This window comes from Dromiciops gliroides, chromosome 4 (assembly GCF_019393635.1).
Source record: "Dromiciops gliroides isolate mDroGli1 chromosome 4, mDroGli1.pri, whole genome shotgun sequence".
NCBI lineage: Eukaryota > Metazoa > Chordata > Mammalia > Microbiotheria > Microbiotheriidae > Dromiciops > Dromiciops gliroides.
The window spans coordinates 27,142,359-27,155,622 of record NC_057864.1 but is presented as its reverse complement, the minus strand read 5'-3'; the positions used below and the strand labels follow the sequence as shown (position 1 = coordinate 27,155,622).

Below are 13,264 nucleotides of genomic sequence, written 5' to 3'. Positions count from 1 at the left end.
TTTTTCTCCATTAGACTCTGAACCCCTAGGTAGGAGCTGTCTTAGCCAGACTTTATATCTCTTGCAATGCTTAGCGGTGTTTGCACACAGTAAGCAATTAATAAGTGTGGGGGATAAATGATTTGGCCCTCTTTTCCTTACTACAAACAGCTTCACTGAATCACAGAAGAACAGAATTGGAGTCACCTCAGAGAACCTTTTATTCAGACACTCTCATTCTACAAATGAGGAAACTGAAGTATAGCTAAGAGGAAATGAGTTACCTAAGGTTCTAAAGCCAGAGAGGAGAGAGCCAAGACTAAGCTCCACCCAGGGCTCCTGGGCCTGGGCCAAGGGTTTTCCTACTGCCCCATACTACAACACTTGTGAGTGAAAGAACCTGTTAAAATGAAATTCTGTTCTAATTAGTTCCATGACGTTATCAAGTCAGATGTGAATTTGTATTTTTTAAAATGCATTGTTGATGCTTCAGGCAATAATAATATACACTTTCTTTAACAGCTCGTGATGCTGATGAGAGAGAGAAGTGGATTCAGGCCTTAGAAGAGACTATCCTCCGGCATACACTTCAGCTCCAGGTAAGGCTTCTTCAGTAACTCCATGGTCCCAGGACATTGAATGCATAATGGGGGACAAGGAGGTGAGAAATGAGAAACTGATTATACTGCATATAGTGCTTTGCTTCTTCTATTGTATCATTAGCTATCAAAGGTTCAGTGATGTTTCTTCTGAAAATGCAAACCTCTTGTCTAACAAGTATCTGCAAGTTTATAATGGAAAATCTGTGGCCGATGAAATTCTATGAGAACGGTATGTTTTTCTCATTGTTCCTAAGCTAATGTGTGCATGCTTGTAATTGGGCCTAATGCTTAATGACCATGCACCTGGGAAGCCAGGCTTAGGTTGGCTATTGTTTCTCCAAGGCTATAGTCCCAGATGCATACTGATTATGAAGAGGAAGGCTGCATTCGATGTGTGATGGTGAATCAAGTTATAGAAAAGAGGATTTTTTAATACCTTTCCCTCACTGCCTAGGTCATGCGGTAGAAGTGGGTTTTCAAAAGCAACCTCAATATTCATGGTTAATTTTGGTGTCTTTGACGTGCTCCTGGGTGACTTCACTTTGCAGTTGGTAAATGAAAAGGATGAATACTTTAAATGCCTGTGAGAGAGAATGTGGTGGGTGAAAACCATCTGTGGTGGCTTAGCCAGGCATTTAGGGCCTTCCACTCCCTGGCTTCAGCTTTTAGGTAGGCTTCTCTGTTCTTAGTCCCCTCTGTGCCAGCCAAATTTGTTTACTCAACGCCTTTTCTATCTCTCTCTCTCTCTCTCTCTCTCAACTCGCTCCGCAGCATCCTTTGCTTTCCTACATAGCTCCCCTTGACCTGAGCCATAGCCATCCTAGGCACCATTCACTCCTCAGGTTTGCAGGCCTATAGTACTATGGAGTGGGTTTTTTTCCTTCTCAACTCCTATCGCTTATTGTCTCTACCAACCATTTGGACCATATCGTGTACTTAACTTGCATGGTTATTTGTTTAGTATGACTCCCTTAAAAGATGGCAATCTTTGATTGTTAGCTCCTTGATAGCACAGATCCGATTGGTTGGACTTTAGAATTTATGAGTTACTGGGGAAAAGAAATCTGATATGAACAAACTTCTTTTGTTCTGGATCTTTTCCTGTCTCCTTTCTCTCCCTGAAACCTGCATCGTTGGCCACCCTCTCCAGCACTGCCTTTACCTGTATTCACACCACCTAACACAATGATCCAGAAGGGAAATCTTCTGTGCACCCATCTGCCCCTTCCAGATTCTCTTTGTCACTATTACTTAACACCGGATAGAGTGCTGGGCCTGGATTCAGGAAGACCAAGACTGAAATCCTGCCTCAGACATTTATTAGGTGTGTGACCTTGGGCAAGTCGCTCTCTGTCTTCCTCAGTTTCCTCAGCTGTAAAATGGCAGTAGTAATAGCATTTACATCCCAAAATTGTTGTGAGGATCAAAAGAAATAATGTTTGCAAAGAATTTAGCACGGCGCCTTACACATAGTAAGTGCTTAATAAATGCCTGTTCCCTCCCCTCTCTATATAAAGGATGATAGATATTCTACCAGTCCCATGGCAACCCCTTTCCCCGGGGATTTCAGCACCTGACTCTCTGTCTCCCTGTTTTCCTACCTCCTAATCTTAAGGAGACTTCAGAATTCATGTGGGTACTCCTCCAAATACTTGAACCTCCCAGTTTTTCAATCTCCTTAAATCCTGTGACCCCTCCCATATCCCTTGGCCTCACCATTACTCACTGACGTTCTTCTGATTGCTCTGATCCTAGCAGCTTCTACATTTAAAGGACTGGAGGGCTTGGAATATGATATTCCAGAGAACAAAGGAACTAGGATTATAACCAAGAATCACCTACACAGCAAAACTGATTATAATCCTTCAGGGGGAAAAATGGGAATTCAGTGAAAGGGTATTCTTGATGAAAAGACCTGAGCTGAGTAGAAAACTTGACTTTCAAACATAAGACCCTAGAGAAGCATAAAAAGGTAAACAGGAAAAAGAAATCATAAGGGATATTAAAATGTTAATCTGTTTACATTTTATATTCGTAACTCATAAGAACTTTCTCATTATTAGGGCAGCTGGGTGGAGTATATTTAGACAGAAAGCATAGGTTTGTGTTGAATATGAAGGGATATCTTAAAAAAAATAAAATTATGGGGTGAGAGGAATGCACTGGGAGAAAGGGAAAGGGTGAGATGAAGTGGGGTAAAGTATCTCACATAAAAGAAAAAAGCTTATAGAGTAGAGGGGAAGATGGGGGAGGTGCTGGGGACTGAGTGAACCTTACTCTTGTCAGAATTGGCTCAAAGAGTGAATAATATACACACTCAATGGGGTATAGTTATCTATCTTACCCTGTAGGAAAATAGGAGGAAAGGGCAATAAGAGGGAGGGGGTGAAAGAAGGGAGGGCAGATATGGGGAGGGAGCAGTCAGAAGCAAAACACTTTTGAGGAGGGATAGGGTGAAAGAAGAAAATAGAGTAAATGTCATGGGGAGGGAATAGGATGGAGGGAAATAGTTAGCAATAGTAACTGAAAAAAATTTGAAGCAAGTTTGTCTGACAGGCCTCAGTTCTCAGACACAGAGAACTGAGTCAAATTTGTTAAAATAAGAGCCATTCCCCAATTGATAGATGATCAAAAGATAGGAAGTTTTCAGATGAAATAATCAAAGCAACCTCTAGCCATATGAAAAAAATACTCTAACTCACTAATGGGGGGTGGGGCATGAGTGAGGGTTAAACGACTTGACCAGGGTCTCACAGCTAGTAAGTGTCAAGTGTTTGAAGTCAGATTTGAACTCAGGTCTTCCCGAATCCAGGGCCAGTGCTTTATCCACTGTGCCACCTAGCTGCCCTTTAACTCACTATTGATTGGAGAGATGCAGGTCAAAACAATTCTGGGGTACTACCTCATAACTACTGGATTGGATAATAGGAAAGCAGAGGAAAATAACAAATGCTGTAGGGGATATGTGGAAAATGAGACATGAATACATTCTTGGTAAAGTTGTGAACTGATTCAAACATTCTGTGGAGCAGTTTGGAGCTATGGCCAAAGGGCTATAAAACCATGCATATGCTCTTTGACCTAGTGATACAGTTATTAGGTTGTTATCCAAAAAGAGATTAAAAAAAAAAGTTGAATTTGAAATTGAAGAGATAGATGCCCATTAATTGGGGAATGGCTGAACAAATTGTGGAGTGAGATTGTGATGGAACACTATTGTGCTATAAGAAATGATGAGCAGGATGCTATCAGAAAAACTTGGACTTACATGAGCTGATGCAAAATGAAATGTACTATATACAAAATAACAGCAATAATGTAAGATGATCTGCTGTGAATGACTTAAGGTGTAGTGATCCAGGAGAACTCTGAAGGAATCATGAGAAATACATTCCATCTTCAAAGAAAGAATTGATGCTTTCTGAATACATATTGAAGCATAGGTTTTTTTAGTTCCTTTTTCTAAAGTTTGTTTTTTCCTGTTTTCTTTCACAACCTGACTGAGGTGGGAATGTTTTGCATGGCTACACATGTATAACTTATATTGAATTGCTTGAGTTCTTAAGGGGGTGTAGGGAAGGAGAGAGGAAGAGAATTTGAAACACAGTTTTAAAAGTCGACATTAAAATTTGGTTTTTACATGTAATTTGGGAAAAAATAAAATTCTAAATTTACAAAAAATGGTATTTACTGAAGGTTTCTTGATAATTGAGTGTTAATCTTAATCCTGAACAAAAACAAAACAAAGTCCTCCCCAAACAAAAACAAGAACTTCTGTAGAAATTTTTTTTTAATTATGGATTTATTATCTGGTCATTCTTAGGTTGATGTCTACACTTTCTTTCTTTCTTTCTTTTTTTGTTTTTTGTGTGTGAGGCAATTGGGATTAAGTGACTTGCCCAGGGTCACACAGCTAGTAAGTGTCAAATGTCTGAGGCCAGATTTGAACTCTGGTACTCCTGACCCCAGGGCTGGTGCTCTATCCCACTGCGACACCTAGCTGTAGAAATTTAATGAAGTTACATAATAACTATGGAAGAGATTACTTTGGGAAAATTACTTAGAATTGGACAGCCATGGTTGGCTTTTTTTTTTTTTTTGGATTGGCCATTTTTTGATGCTTGTTATCATAAGCATTTTGAGAGATGGCTTTGTAACTCATTAGAAATAGCTTGACTTTCATTAAAAGCTGCAGATAATTTGATCAGAAATGCTCATAAGTAGCCAGACTTTTAGCCTGGATTGATACCGGGTTTTTGTATTCATTAAATTAATTTTCCTAGGTAAGATCTTATGGGCTGTAGTTTTAAAAGCAGACTGTATTAAGACAAGGATGAAACTGACCACCCAGTTATTAGGTGCCTCCAGGGGAGAAAGAGTAGCTCTGGGGTGTGAGGGCTGTTGTTGTTCTTGTTGTTGTTGGAGTGATCTCTGTAGGCACCAGTGTGGGGACCAATTTTTAATTGGGGAGTGCTAGCTAAGCGGCTTGCCACAATATTGGGGCAAGGAAGGAGACTGGCAGCCTCCCTCAAAACAGAACAAGATTTATTTTAACAAGAATGAACTTAAAAAAAAAACACACACAAACAGGATCAGTAGGATCATGGGGAAGGAAATAAAATGGGGAAAGGGAAATTATAATACCTGAAAAAATACCACCTCCCAGGAATCACCTGAAAATACACAGCAGAACGCCTGTTGCTTTCCAGCTTCCACCTAGAATGCCCAATTCTCCTCCCCCAAACCTAGAAACACCCCACACAGTCCCAGCCAATGGGATAGCCGCTCTGACAGTCACATGACTGCCCTCACTAAGCTTCCAATCATTATAATTTTGCCAGGCCCATGTAGGCATCAGTGAGTGGTGATGACATGAGGTACCAGAGCCCTGGCAATGGCTACAACCAGTGGGTGGACCACCGTGCGGTTTGCTGAGCCCCAGGCCAGTTCGCGCTGAGGCATAAAAACCTCAAATAACAATTAATTCTTTTTTTTTTTTTAAGTGAGGCAATTGGGGTTAAGTGACTTGCCCAGGGTCACACAGCTAGTAAGTGTTAAGTGTCTGAGGCCTGATTTGAACTCAGGTCCTCATGACTCCAGGGCCAGTGCTCTATCCACTACGCCACTCAGCTGCCCCAACAATTAATTCTTTACACCAGGTAATCATTTTAATGGTCAGAGTGGGTAGTAATAGAGGTCTGCGGTAGGGTGTTGGCAATAGCAATGGACAAAATTGGACAAATCTGAGAAAATTTGGAAGAATAGACATAAACTTGGGTTTGTGAAGGGAAGACTCAAAGCCAAGGAGGTGGCTAATATGGGCAACTGTATGAATGATTGTACAGTTGACAGACATGGGAAAGTTGTAAGGTTTAATTGATGTGTTGGTGAGAACTATTCCTCTGTCGTCTTTCATTTGGAAGCTTTAGAAGTTCTCTAGTTTCTGGGGCAGCTAGGTGGCACAGTGGATAAAGCGCCGGCCCTGGATTCAGGAGTACCTGAGTTCAAATTCGGCCTCAGACCCTTGACACTTACTAGCTGTGTGACCCTGGGCATGTCACTTAACCCCCATTGCCCCGCAAATTAAAAAAAAAAAAAAGTTCTCTAGTTTCCTTGCAGCTATTTGAATACAATAGATAACTGGAAAATAACATTAATTACACGTAGTTAAAAGCACCACTCAATATCATTAGGAATGTTCTTTTTTCTCATTGTGTAGTGCTTGAATCTGTGTAGGTAATGGATGTATGCATGCATGAGAAAAGCATTTATGAATACTTCCTATGTGCCTGGCAGGCCCAGCATTGAGTCCTTGCAATGTTTATGTCCACTCAAAGGTGACAAGCTAAAGGGTTTGGTCTGTGGAGGCACAGGGTGGTAAGTGATGAGGCCATTCCACAAGGCCCTTCCAAAAGCTTCTGAAGTTGGCTGGATGAGTTTCCAGAGCAAGAAGTGAAAGGTGGGGATTCAGAGACTTGGACCACCATTGCTGCTGCCTAGCAAGATGGGACTCCTCTCACCAGTTGGAATAGCCCCACTAGGGCTCTAAAGTGGAGTGTGTGGACCGTCTTGAAAGCTTGGGCAGAGGGTGCCTTGTCAGTGGGTGGGTGAGTGGTGTGGAAGTGTCACTTTTTAAAATAACCCCTTAGTCAATCCACAAGTACTTTAGAGCCTATGTCATGAAATGTAAAAGTGAAATATTTTGTTCTCAGGGAGCTTAGTGTACTGAGGGGACCTCAGGCCATACAACCTCTACTTTTACCACAACTTAACTATCTTATGGGTTTTACATGGACCCTACCAGCAAAATGAACTTCTGACACAGAGTGACATAGCTAGTGGTCAGTCATGCAAGTATTTGTGAAATAGGTTCTGTGTGGGCCTTTGTCATGGTCTATAGTGCAATTATTTTCTAAATGGACCTGTTATTATTGTTATTTTAAAGGTGAAACTATCAGAAATACTCTCATGTTGGTCACTTTCAAGATTAAATTTAATTTTCTATTCTAAAAATTTTCCTCATCCAGCTTTTTCCAAGATTTACAGATTTTGGCGGTATATTTTATGTCTCTATATGGATCTGTGGTCAAATTAATTTGGGAAATACTTATATAGAACAAACTCTACAATTCTGGACACATACGTGCAACAAGGAGGAAGATGTAATGAATGTTGATGTAAAATAACTTAAATCACATGGTTTAACTTTATTAGAGAGGAGATCATGGGTTGTTTTGTTGTTGTTGTTGTTGTTTTCTTTCAGGGGCAGTGAGGGTTAAGTGACTTGCCCAGGGTCACACAGCTAGTGTCAAACATCTGAGATGGATTTGAACTCAGGCCCTCCTAACTCCAGGACCGGTGCTTTATCCACTGTGCCACCTAGCTGCCCTGAGACCATGTTTTTAAGGTTGGGGAACTGTGTTCTAGCCATGAACAGTATCTCTTGGTTGGTTAGATAAAATAAATTTAATTGCTGAAAAGGCAATTGTTAAAAGGTAATTTAAAGAATTTTGGGAAAAGGTCAAGAAACCACATTTATTTTGTTTAATTTATTCTATAGTTAGTGTCAAGTTCTTATTTATTTCTAAGAACAAATCCTGTAGAAATCTGTTGGAGAAACAATTTTTCAGAAATTCTAAATGTAATTTCAAATATTTAAGAGTTAAAAAAGACACTATCTTTAGAACACTCTGTTGAGTATTACCAGTTTTAGAATTCTTGGTGACGTATAGAACGTCCCTATTTTATGTTTGTTTTAAACAATGTAGCTACTGCTGCTGCTGTTGTGCAAAACCTTTGTTCAGCACAATTGGGAGCATGTGCTGTATGATGCCCAATTGCTAAAGTAGCAGGGGCTAGGTGGTGAAGTGGATAGAACATAGCCCTCTATTCAGGATGATCTGAGTTCAAATGCAGCACAATCGGTGGGACTCTGAGCAAGTCACGTCACCTTTTCTGCCTGCCTCAGTTTCCTCGCCTGTAAAGCCAGGGAAGTGGGCTGAGGATCGAAGGAAAGAAAGACTTCCTGCAAAGTACTTTGCCAGCCCCAAAGCTCTAGGGATGCTGACGAGTACTTTCGCAGTCTGTGCTCGCCGGGTGGGTGCTTTCCCAAAAGCACTGCCGAGCATGGGGCGGGGGGCGGAGGTGGGCGTCGGAAGCAGGCCTCTCCCGACCAGGTACCTGACCTTGGGTCCGATAGTTTGCCCGCGGGGGGTGGGGGGGAGTGAGCGCGCGGCCGTCTGAGACCCCTGGCTCGTGTCACCCTAGGGCCTAGAACCACACGGGAGAGGGCAGGCCTTGGGTCCATCGTGCCACAGCCGGCTCTCAGGGTGAGGCACGGGCAGTGCCGCCTTCTCAGAAAACCCCCAAACCCCGGGGAGTTGGGCAGAAGGGCGGGGTGTTGTCCAGCTCTCAGCCCTCTCCGGAATCCCAAGCGACGCCCGCACACCAATGGGAGGCAGGGGCGGGATCCGCGGAGGGCCTTGACCAATAGCCAGGCGCGTCTTTCCTGAGGGACGGAGGAAGCGACCTCAGCCAATGAGGAGGAGGAGCTGCGCGGGGGGTGGGGTGGGAAGGGGAGGGAATGGGGGAGGGGCGCTGTCAGGGCGCGAGCCGGAGGCTCCGCGCCCCCGCCCCCGCCCCCCCGCTGCCCTCGGCTGCCCCCAGCCGGCCGGGCCCTGGACTCGGGCGGCCTGAGCGGCGCTTTCATTGCCGGATGGATCTCCTGAACGTCGCCTGCAGCGTGAGTGCCCGGGGTGAGGGTGAGGTGGGGTCTCCTCGGGGTGGGCGGGCAAGGCCGGGGGTCTGGAAGGAGTGGGGGTAGCTCCTTTACGCTTCGAGGGGACCGCGCTGGGGGGTCCTGGAGGAAGACTTCTCCCCTCCCCCTCCCCCAGGCCAAGTTCTCGCGCACCTGTGCCTGCGGGGGCGGGGGGGGGGTCCCGGAGCGCCGCAGCCTCGGCCTCTCCCCGCTCTGGGTTGGGGCGCCCTCCTTGGCCCTTCGGGGAAAGAGCCTACGCTTCCAGGCCCCCCCCCCATGACCTGGCGGGGGGGGGGGAGGGCCTGGGCCCAAGCGGGGAGCCGAGCGGGGGGGGGGGGGCACCCTCCTGGGTGCCAAAGAAAGTTTGCGGCCGAGGCTCCTTCTCTTGCCCCAAACTTGCGGTCCTGCGGGGCTCCCCCTCCTCCCCTGGTGACTCCCTGGTGCATCCTGCCAGGCCGTCCAGCGCCGAGGTGGTTGTCCCCCCAGCTGCGGGTCACGAACATCCCACAGTGCGCGCGCAGATGCGTGAGCCCCGCTCAGCACTGAGGGAGGGGTTTCAGCACCGCATCCGAGGCCCGATACCTCTTTGTCTCCCACCCTGCACTGAGCTCTTAGGATTGGGGGGACACCCCCTCCCCCCCTTGAAAAAACTCTCTAGCAATGTAAGTCAGCACCATCTCCAGGCTCTTAACTCGTGGATAAGGTAACCGACTGACGTGTCCCAGGTCAAAGCTAGGACTGGAACACAGGTCTTCCGGGCTCCGAGGTTACCACTCTACTCACTACAACTTTGCAAAACTTACCTGTAATCATAAGTTATATACGCCGTGTCTTAGCCTCCTTTGTAGACTCCTTCAGGAGGGCAGGGTGCTAATTCATTCAGTTGGAGGATCTCTTTTACTTCTGCACTAGCCAAAATGTTGTCTTTGCTAGCAGCGTGCTTGCCTCTCTCTCTCCTTAGTGACTTTTGCCTGGTAAATGCTAAAAGTTTGGTGAGAGATGAGGGGTGGAGTAGGAAGGCACTTCTGCCTCAGGTAGTTTGCAGTGGTGGGGTTGATTTATTTCCGTGGTGAATTTTCCCTGAGAATCCTCCACATGAAAACTACCCAACTGTTTGATGTCCCATGAAACTGATTCTGTCAGACTCCTTGGGGGGGGGGGGGAGATTAAAAATCAATTGATCAGATTGGAGAGAACAGAAAAGAAAGGGAAAAAGTCAAGCTGTAACAGTTAAGTTAGTCAGCAAACATTTATTAAGTGCTTGCTATTTGTCAGAGCACTCTGCTTACAGATAGCAAGAAGCAACTTTGGTGTGTTGTTCAAATTAATGCAAATAGTGTTATTTTTATCTAGGAGATCGTGCAAGTAAGTATGTGCTGTTCTCTTTCGTGAGACCAACGTAAAGATGAGAAACAATAACAATACCCAGATGCTATAAAGTGCTTATTCTAATATACCTTTATCATCATCTCTCCAAACTTTCCTTTGTCTAAAAATGAGATAAATGGCGAAGCACTTGGTGATCATTAAAGTGTTAAATAAATGTGAGCTATTGTCCTCCTCCTCATCATTTATGGTGATCTTGACTAATACATTAGGTACCTCTTTCAGAATTTCTCCCCGTTTCCCATTCAGTTGTAAACTCCTTGCAGTGGGTGGGCTTGTGTTGTTTTTCATCCTGTACCTACCTGAGTACCTTCTATTTTATAAATTATTGTTCAATTGATCTCCATTTTTTATGCTTGGAGTATTCAGTGGTAATGGGTGCTCCTAATGATGATTTTGAAATTATGCAAAAGTCTTCATCATCAAAGGCTCAGGTAGGGAGTAGATTTGCACTTTAGGAAGATTTTTCAGGAAGGGCTGCAACAACAACAAAAAACCAAAACAGTATGGCATAGTGAACCGAGTTCTGGGCAGGAAACGAAGACTTGGGCTCATATCTGGCCTCTGCCACATACTAGTCTCCACCCACCAAGAGTTCCCTCTGCTGCCCAAATCATAGAGCTGCCACCTTCTTCAAAGCTCAGTTTCTACTTAAGAAGAAAACAGGTTCTTGGAAGGCTGACAGGATGAGGCTTTCTACTTCAATCAGAAGCATTCTTTAAACCCTTGTTTTATGCCAGGCATCATGCTGAGAGACCTTGGGGGATAAAGGCAAAAGTAAAACCTCCTACCCTCCAGGGGCTTACTTTCTGATGAGGGAGATAACATGGATGCACACCTCTGTATAAGGTTCAAAGTAACTACAAGTGATTTGGGGACAGAGCAGCTGTGTGTGTGTGTGTGTGTGTGTAAGAAAGTAATGTCAGATTATTAAAAAGACTAAAGGGGCCAGGTGGTGAAGAGCTTTAAATGTCACATTATAGTTGATGTTTTATGCTAGAGGTAATAGGCAGCCACTGGAATTTGAATTGGGGGGTGATGGGATCAGTCTCATGCTTTAGGGAATCACTTAGGGTGGGAAAGATTAGTCCTTTTTTGAAGAGGGTGAGTGTAAGACCCCCAGAGGACATCCAGTTGGAAGTGCCTAGTACAGAATGTCTAATGAGGGACTGGAATTCTGGCGAGAGACTGTGGATTCATAGGTATGGGAGTCAACTGTATAATGAAGATAAATTGAACCCCTGAGAGCTGATGAAACCCCTAAGCCCATCTAGAAAGGAAAGACCAGAGGGCTCAGGGTTGTTCTGTTCAGTGGCCACTAGCTAGCAGGTATAGCATGGATCATCGAAGCGGGCTGATAGGGAGTGTTCAGATAGGGGAGAGGAGAAACAGCAGTGTTTGTAAAACTCAGAGTGTCCAGAAGGACTGGATAATCAGCAATGTCTGATGCTACAAAGATGTCCAGAGAAATGAGACTTGAGAAGAAACCATGAGATTCCATTACTTTACAATATTGAGGAATGCTGACTTTTAAGCCCTTTGACATCTTTTTTTGCATTATGACTCAGTTCCCTGTGGAAGGGAGGGTGGGAGAGGTAAGGTTTTGACTGGATTTGTCCCAGAATGAAAAACCAGCCTGGACCACCGCTCCACCCTGTCCCTTGCAGCTATCAGCTGAGGGATCAGAGATAGAGATTTGGTGGAGGTTAGATTGGATAGGAAAGAGTTTGGAAGCTGGGGCACCAGTTAAGAGGCGATTGCTGTATGTGGTCTAGGCCAGAGTTGATGAGAAGGAAGTAGGGGCCGGGTAGCCATTTGAGGGTTAGTGATGTTACTAAGGTATTAGAATATATAGTACTTGACAAGTGTGGAAATTTATTTTGATTTGGGGACCCCACCTTTAGGCTGAGATCAGAAAAGCCTTAGGCCCTCAGTGTCTCTTCTGTATGGGAGGTGCTGGTTGCTCTTCCCCCTCCTCTTCAGCTGAGCCAAAAAGCCCCCAGCTCCCTCCGACCTGACCAGAGGTATCTGAGAGATACTGGGCTCTGGGGTAGCCTGTGCTGAGTGAGGCACGTGAGACTTGAGTGCACACCCCCCCCCCCCCCCAGCCACAGCCCTGGCTGGCGGATTAGCTTGGTCTGTGGGGGCGCAGGAAGCCCCGAGATTTGAGTGGAGAAAAGAAAGATATATATAGATCTGGGGGTTAGACTCAGGGGGACGGACGAGAAGAGGTCAGGAGGCGGCTGACGAGATTAGAAAGGTTGGAACTCCGCAAACTAGAGACGGGGCTACAAGGACGAGAAGACGAGAAGGACTAGGAGCAAGGAAAAGAGAGGCCAAAGGGCAGACTGACGGAGCAGGCAGACAGAAGGTTGGTGAGAGAGAAACAGAGGGGTTCAGCGGTGGCAGTAAGGAGAAGAAAGTTAGAAGCAAGGGGATTTACAAAGGGAAAGGGGCTCGGAGTTAGAATAAAGGACCTGAGTGCCCTGAGGCGAGAGGTGGCTAAGGCCCTTATTGTATTCAGAAAGTTCCAGGCCCAGCAGGTGGGAAAGAGGCTGTGCATTTTATTTCCCTGTATTCTTAATTTTAAATAGTATCTCATAAATAAACTCTGCTTTGATTATTTAGTTAAGAGCCTTCTTAATCTTTAGTTTATCAGTTTGGGAGCAGTGGGTGGAATTTTATAAACGGCCCACGTTAAATTAAACGAAGTCAGCTAGCCAGTGAGTCAGAAGTCCCCAGATCAGTCCTCCAGTCAGATTAGCTCCCAAATTAGCCCAAGTCAATTTAAAATATTTCTATACAAGTAATTGGCCAAGGAGAATAGAAGGTTATTGGGGCTATAAACCAGGGTGACTGAAAGAGATGTGGGAGTTGTAAGCTTGGGTTTGACGGGCCGATTTCCCTTAGTCCAGCCAGCCAGTCGCTAGGTCTTAGGAAGACTCCCTCCCCCGCAGGGGTGTCCTCTGACCCCTTCTCTCAACCCCTGGCCTCTTTCACCTGCCTCAAGTTTCTCTCTACTTTACTCTCTTTTCTACAC

General features: G+C 45.0%; 1 protein-coding gene across 9 annotated transcripts in view; it reads left to right on the top strand.

The window, feature by feature from the left end:
• OSBPL9 (oxysterol binding protein like 9) overlaps positions 1-13,264 on the top strand; it is a 157,287-nt gene that overhangs the window by 87,148 nt on the left and 56,875 nt on the right. For 7 of the 9 annotated variants that reach the window (XR_006356317.1, XM_044001933.1, XM_044001932.1 and 4 more), the window contains one exon: positions 502-578. Coding sequence is in view for 6 of the 9 variants with exons in the window: in XM_044001933.1 (XP_043857868.1) it covers positions 502-578 (77 nt within the window). In the remaining 3 variants the exon portion in view is untranslated. Of the gene's footprint in view, positions 1-501; positions 579-8,730; positions 8,824-13,264 lie in introns of those variants that run through there. The other 2 variants (XM_044001935.1, XM_044001934.1) reach the window with 2 other exon arrangements.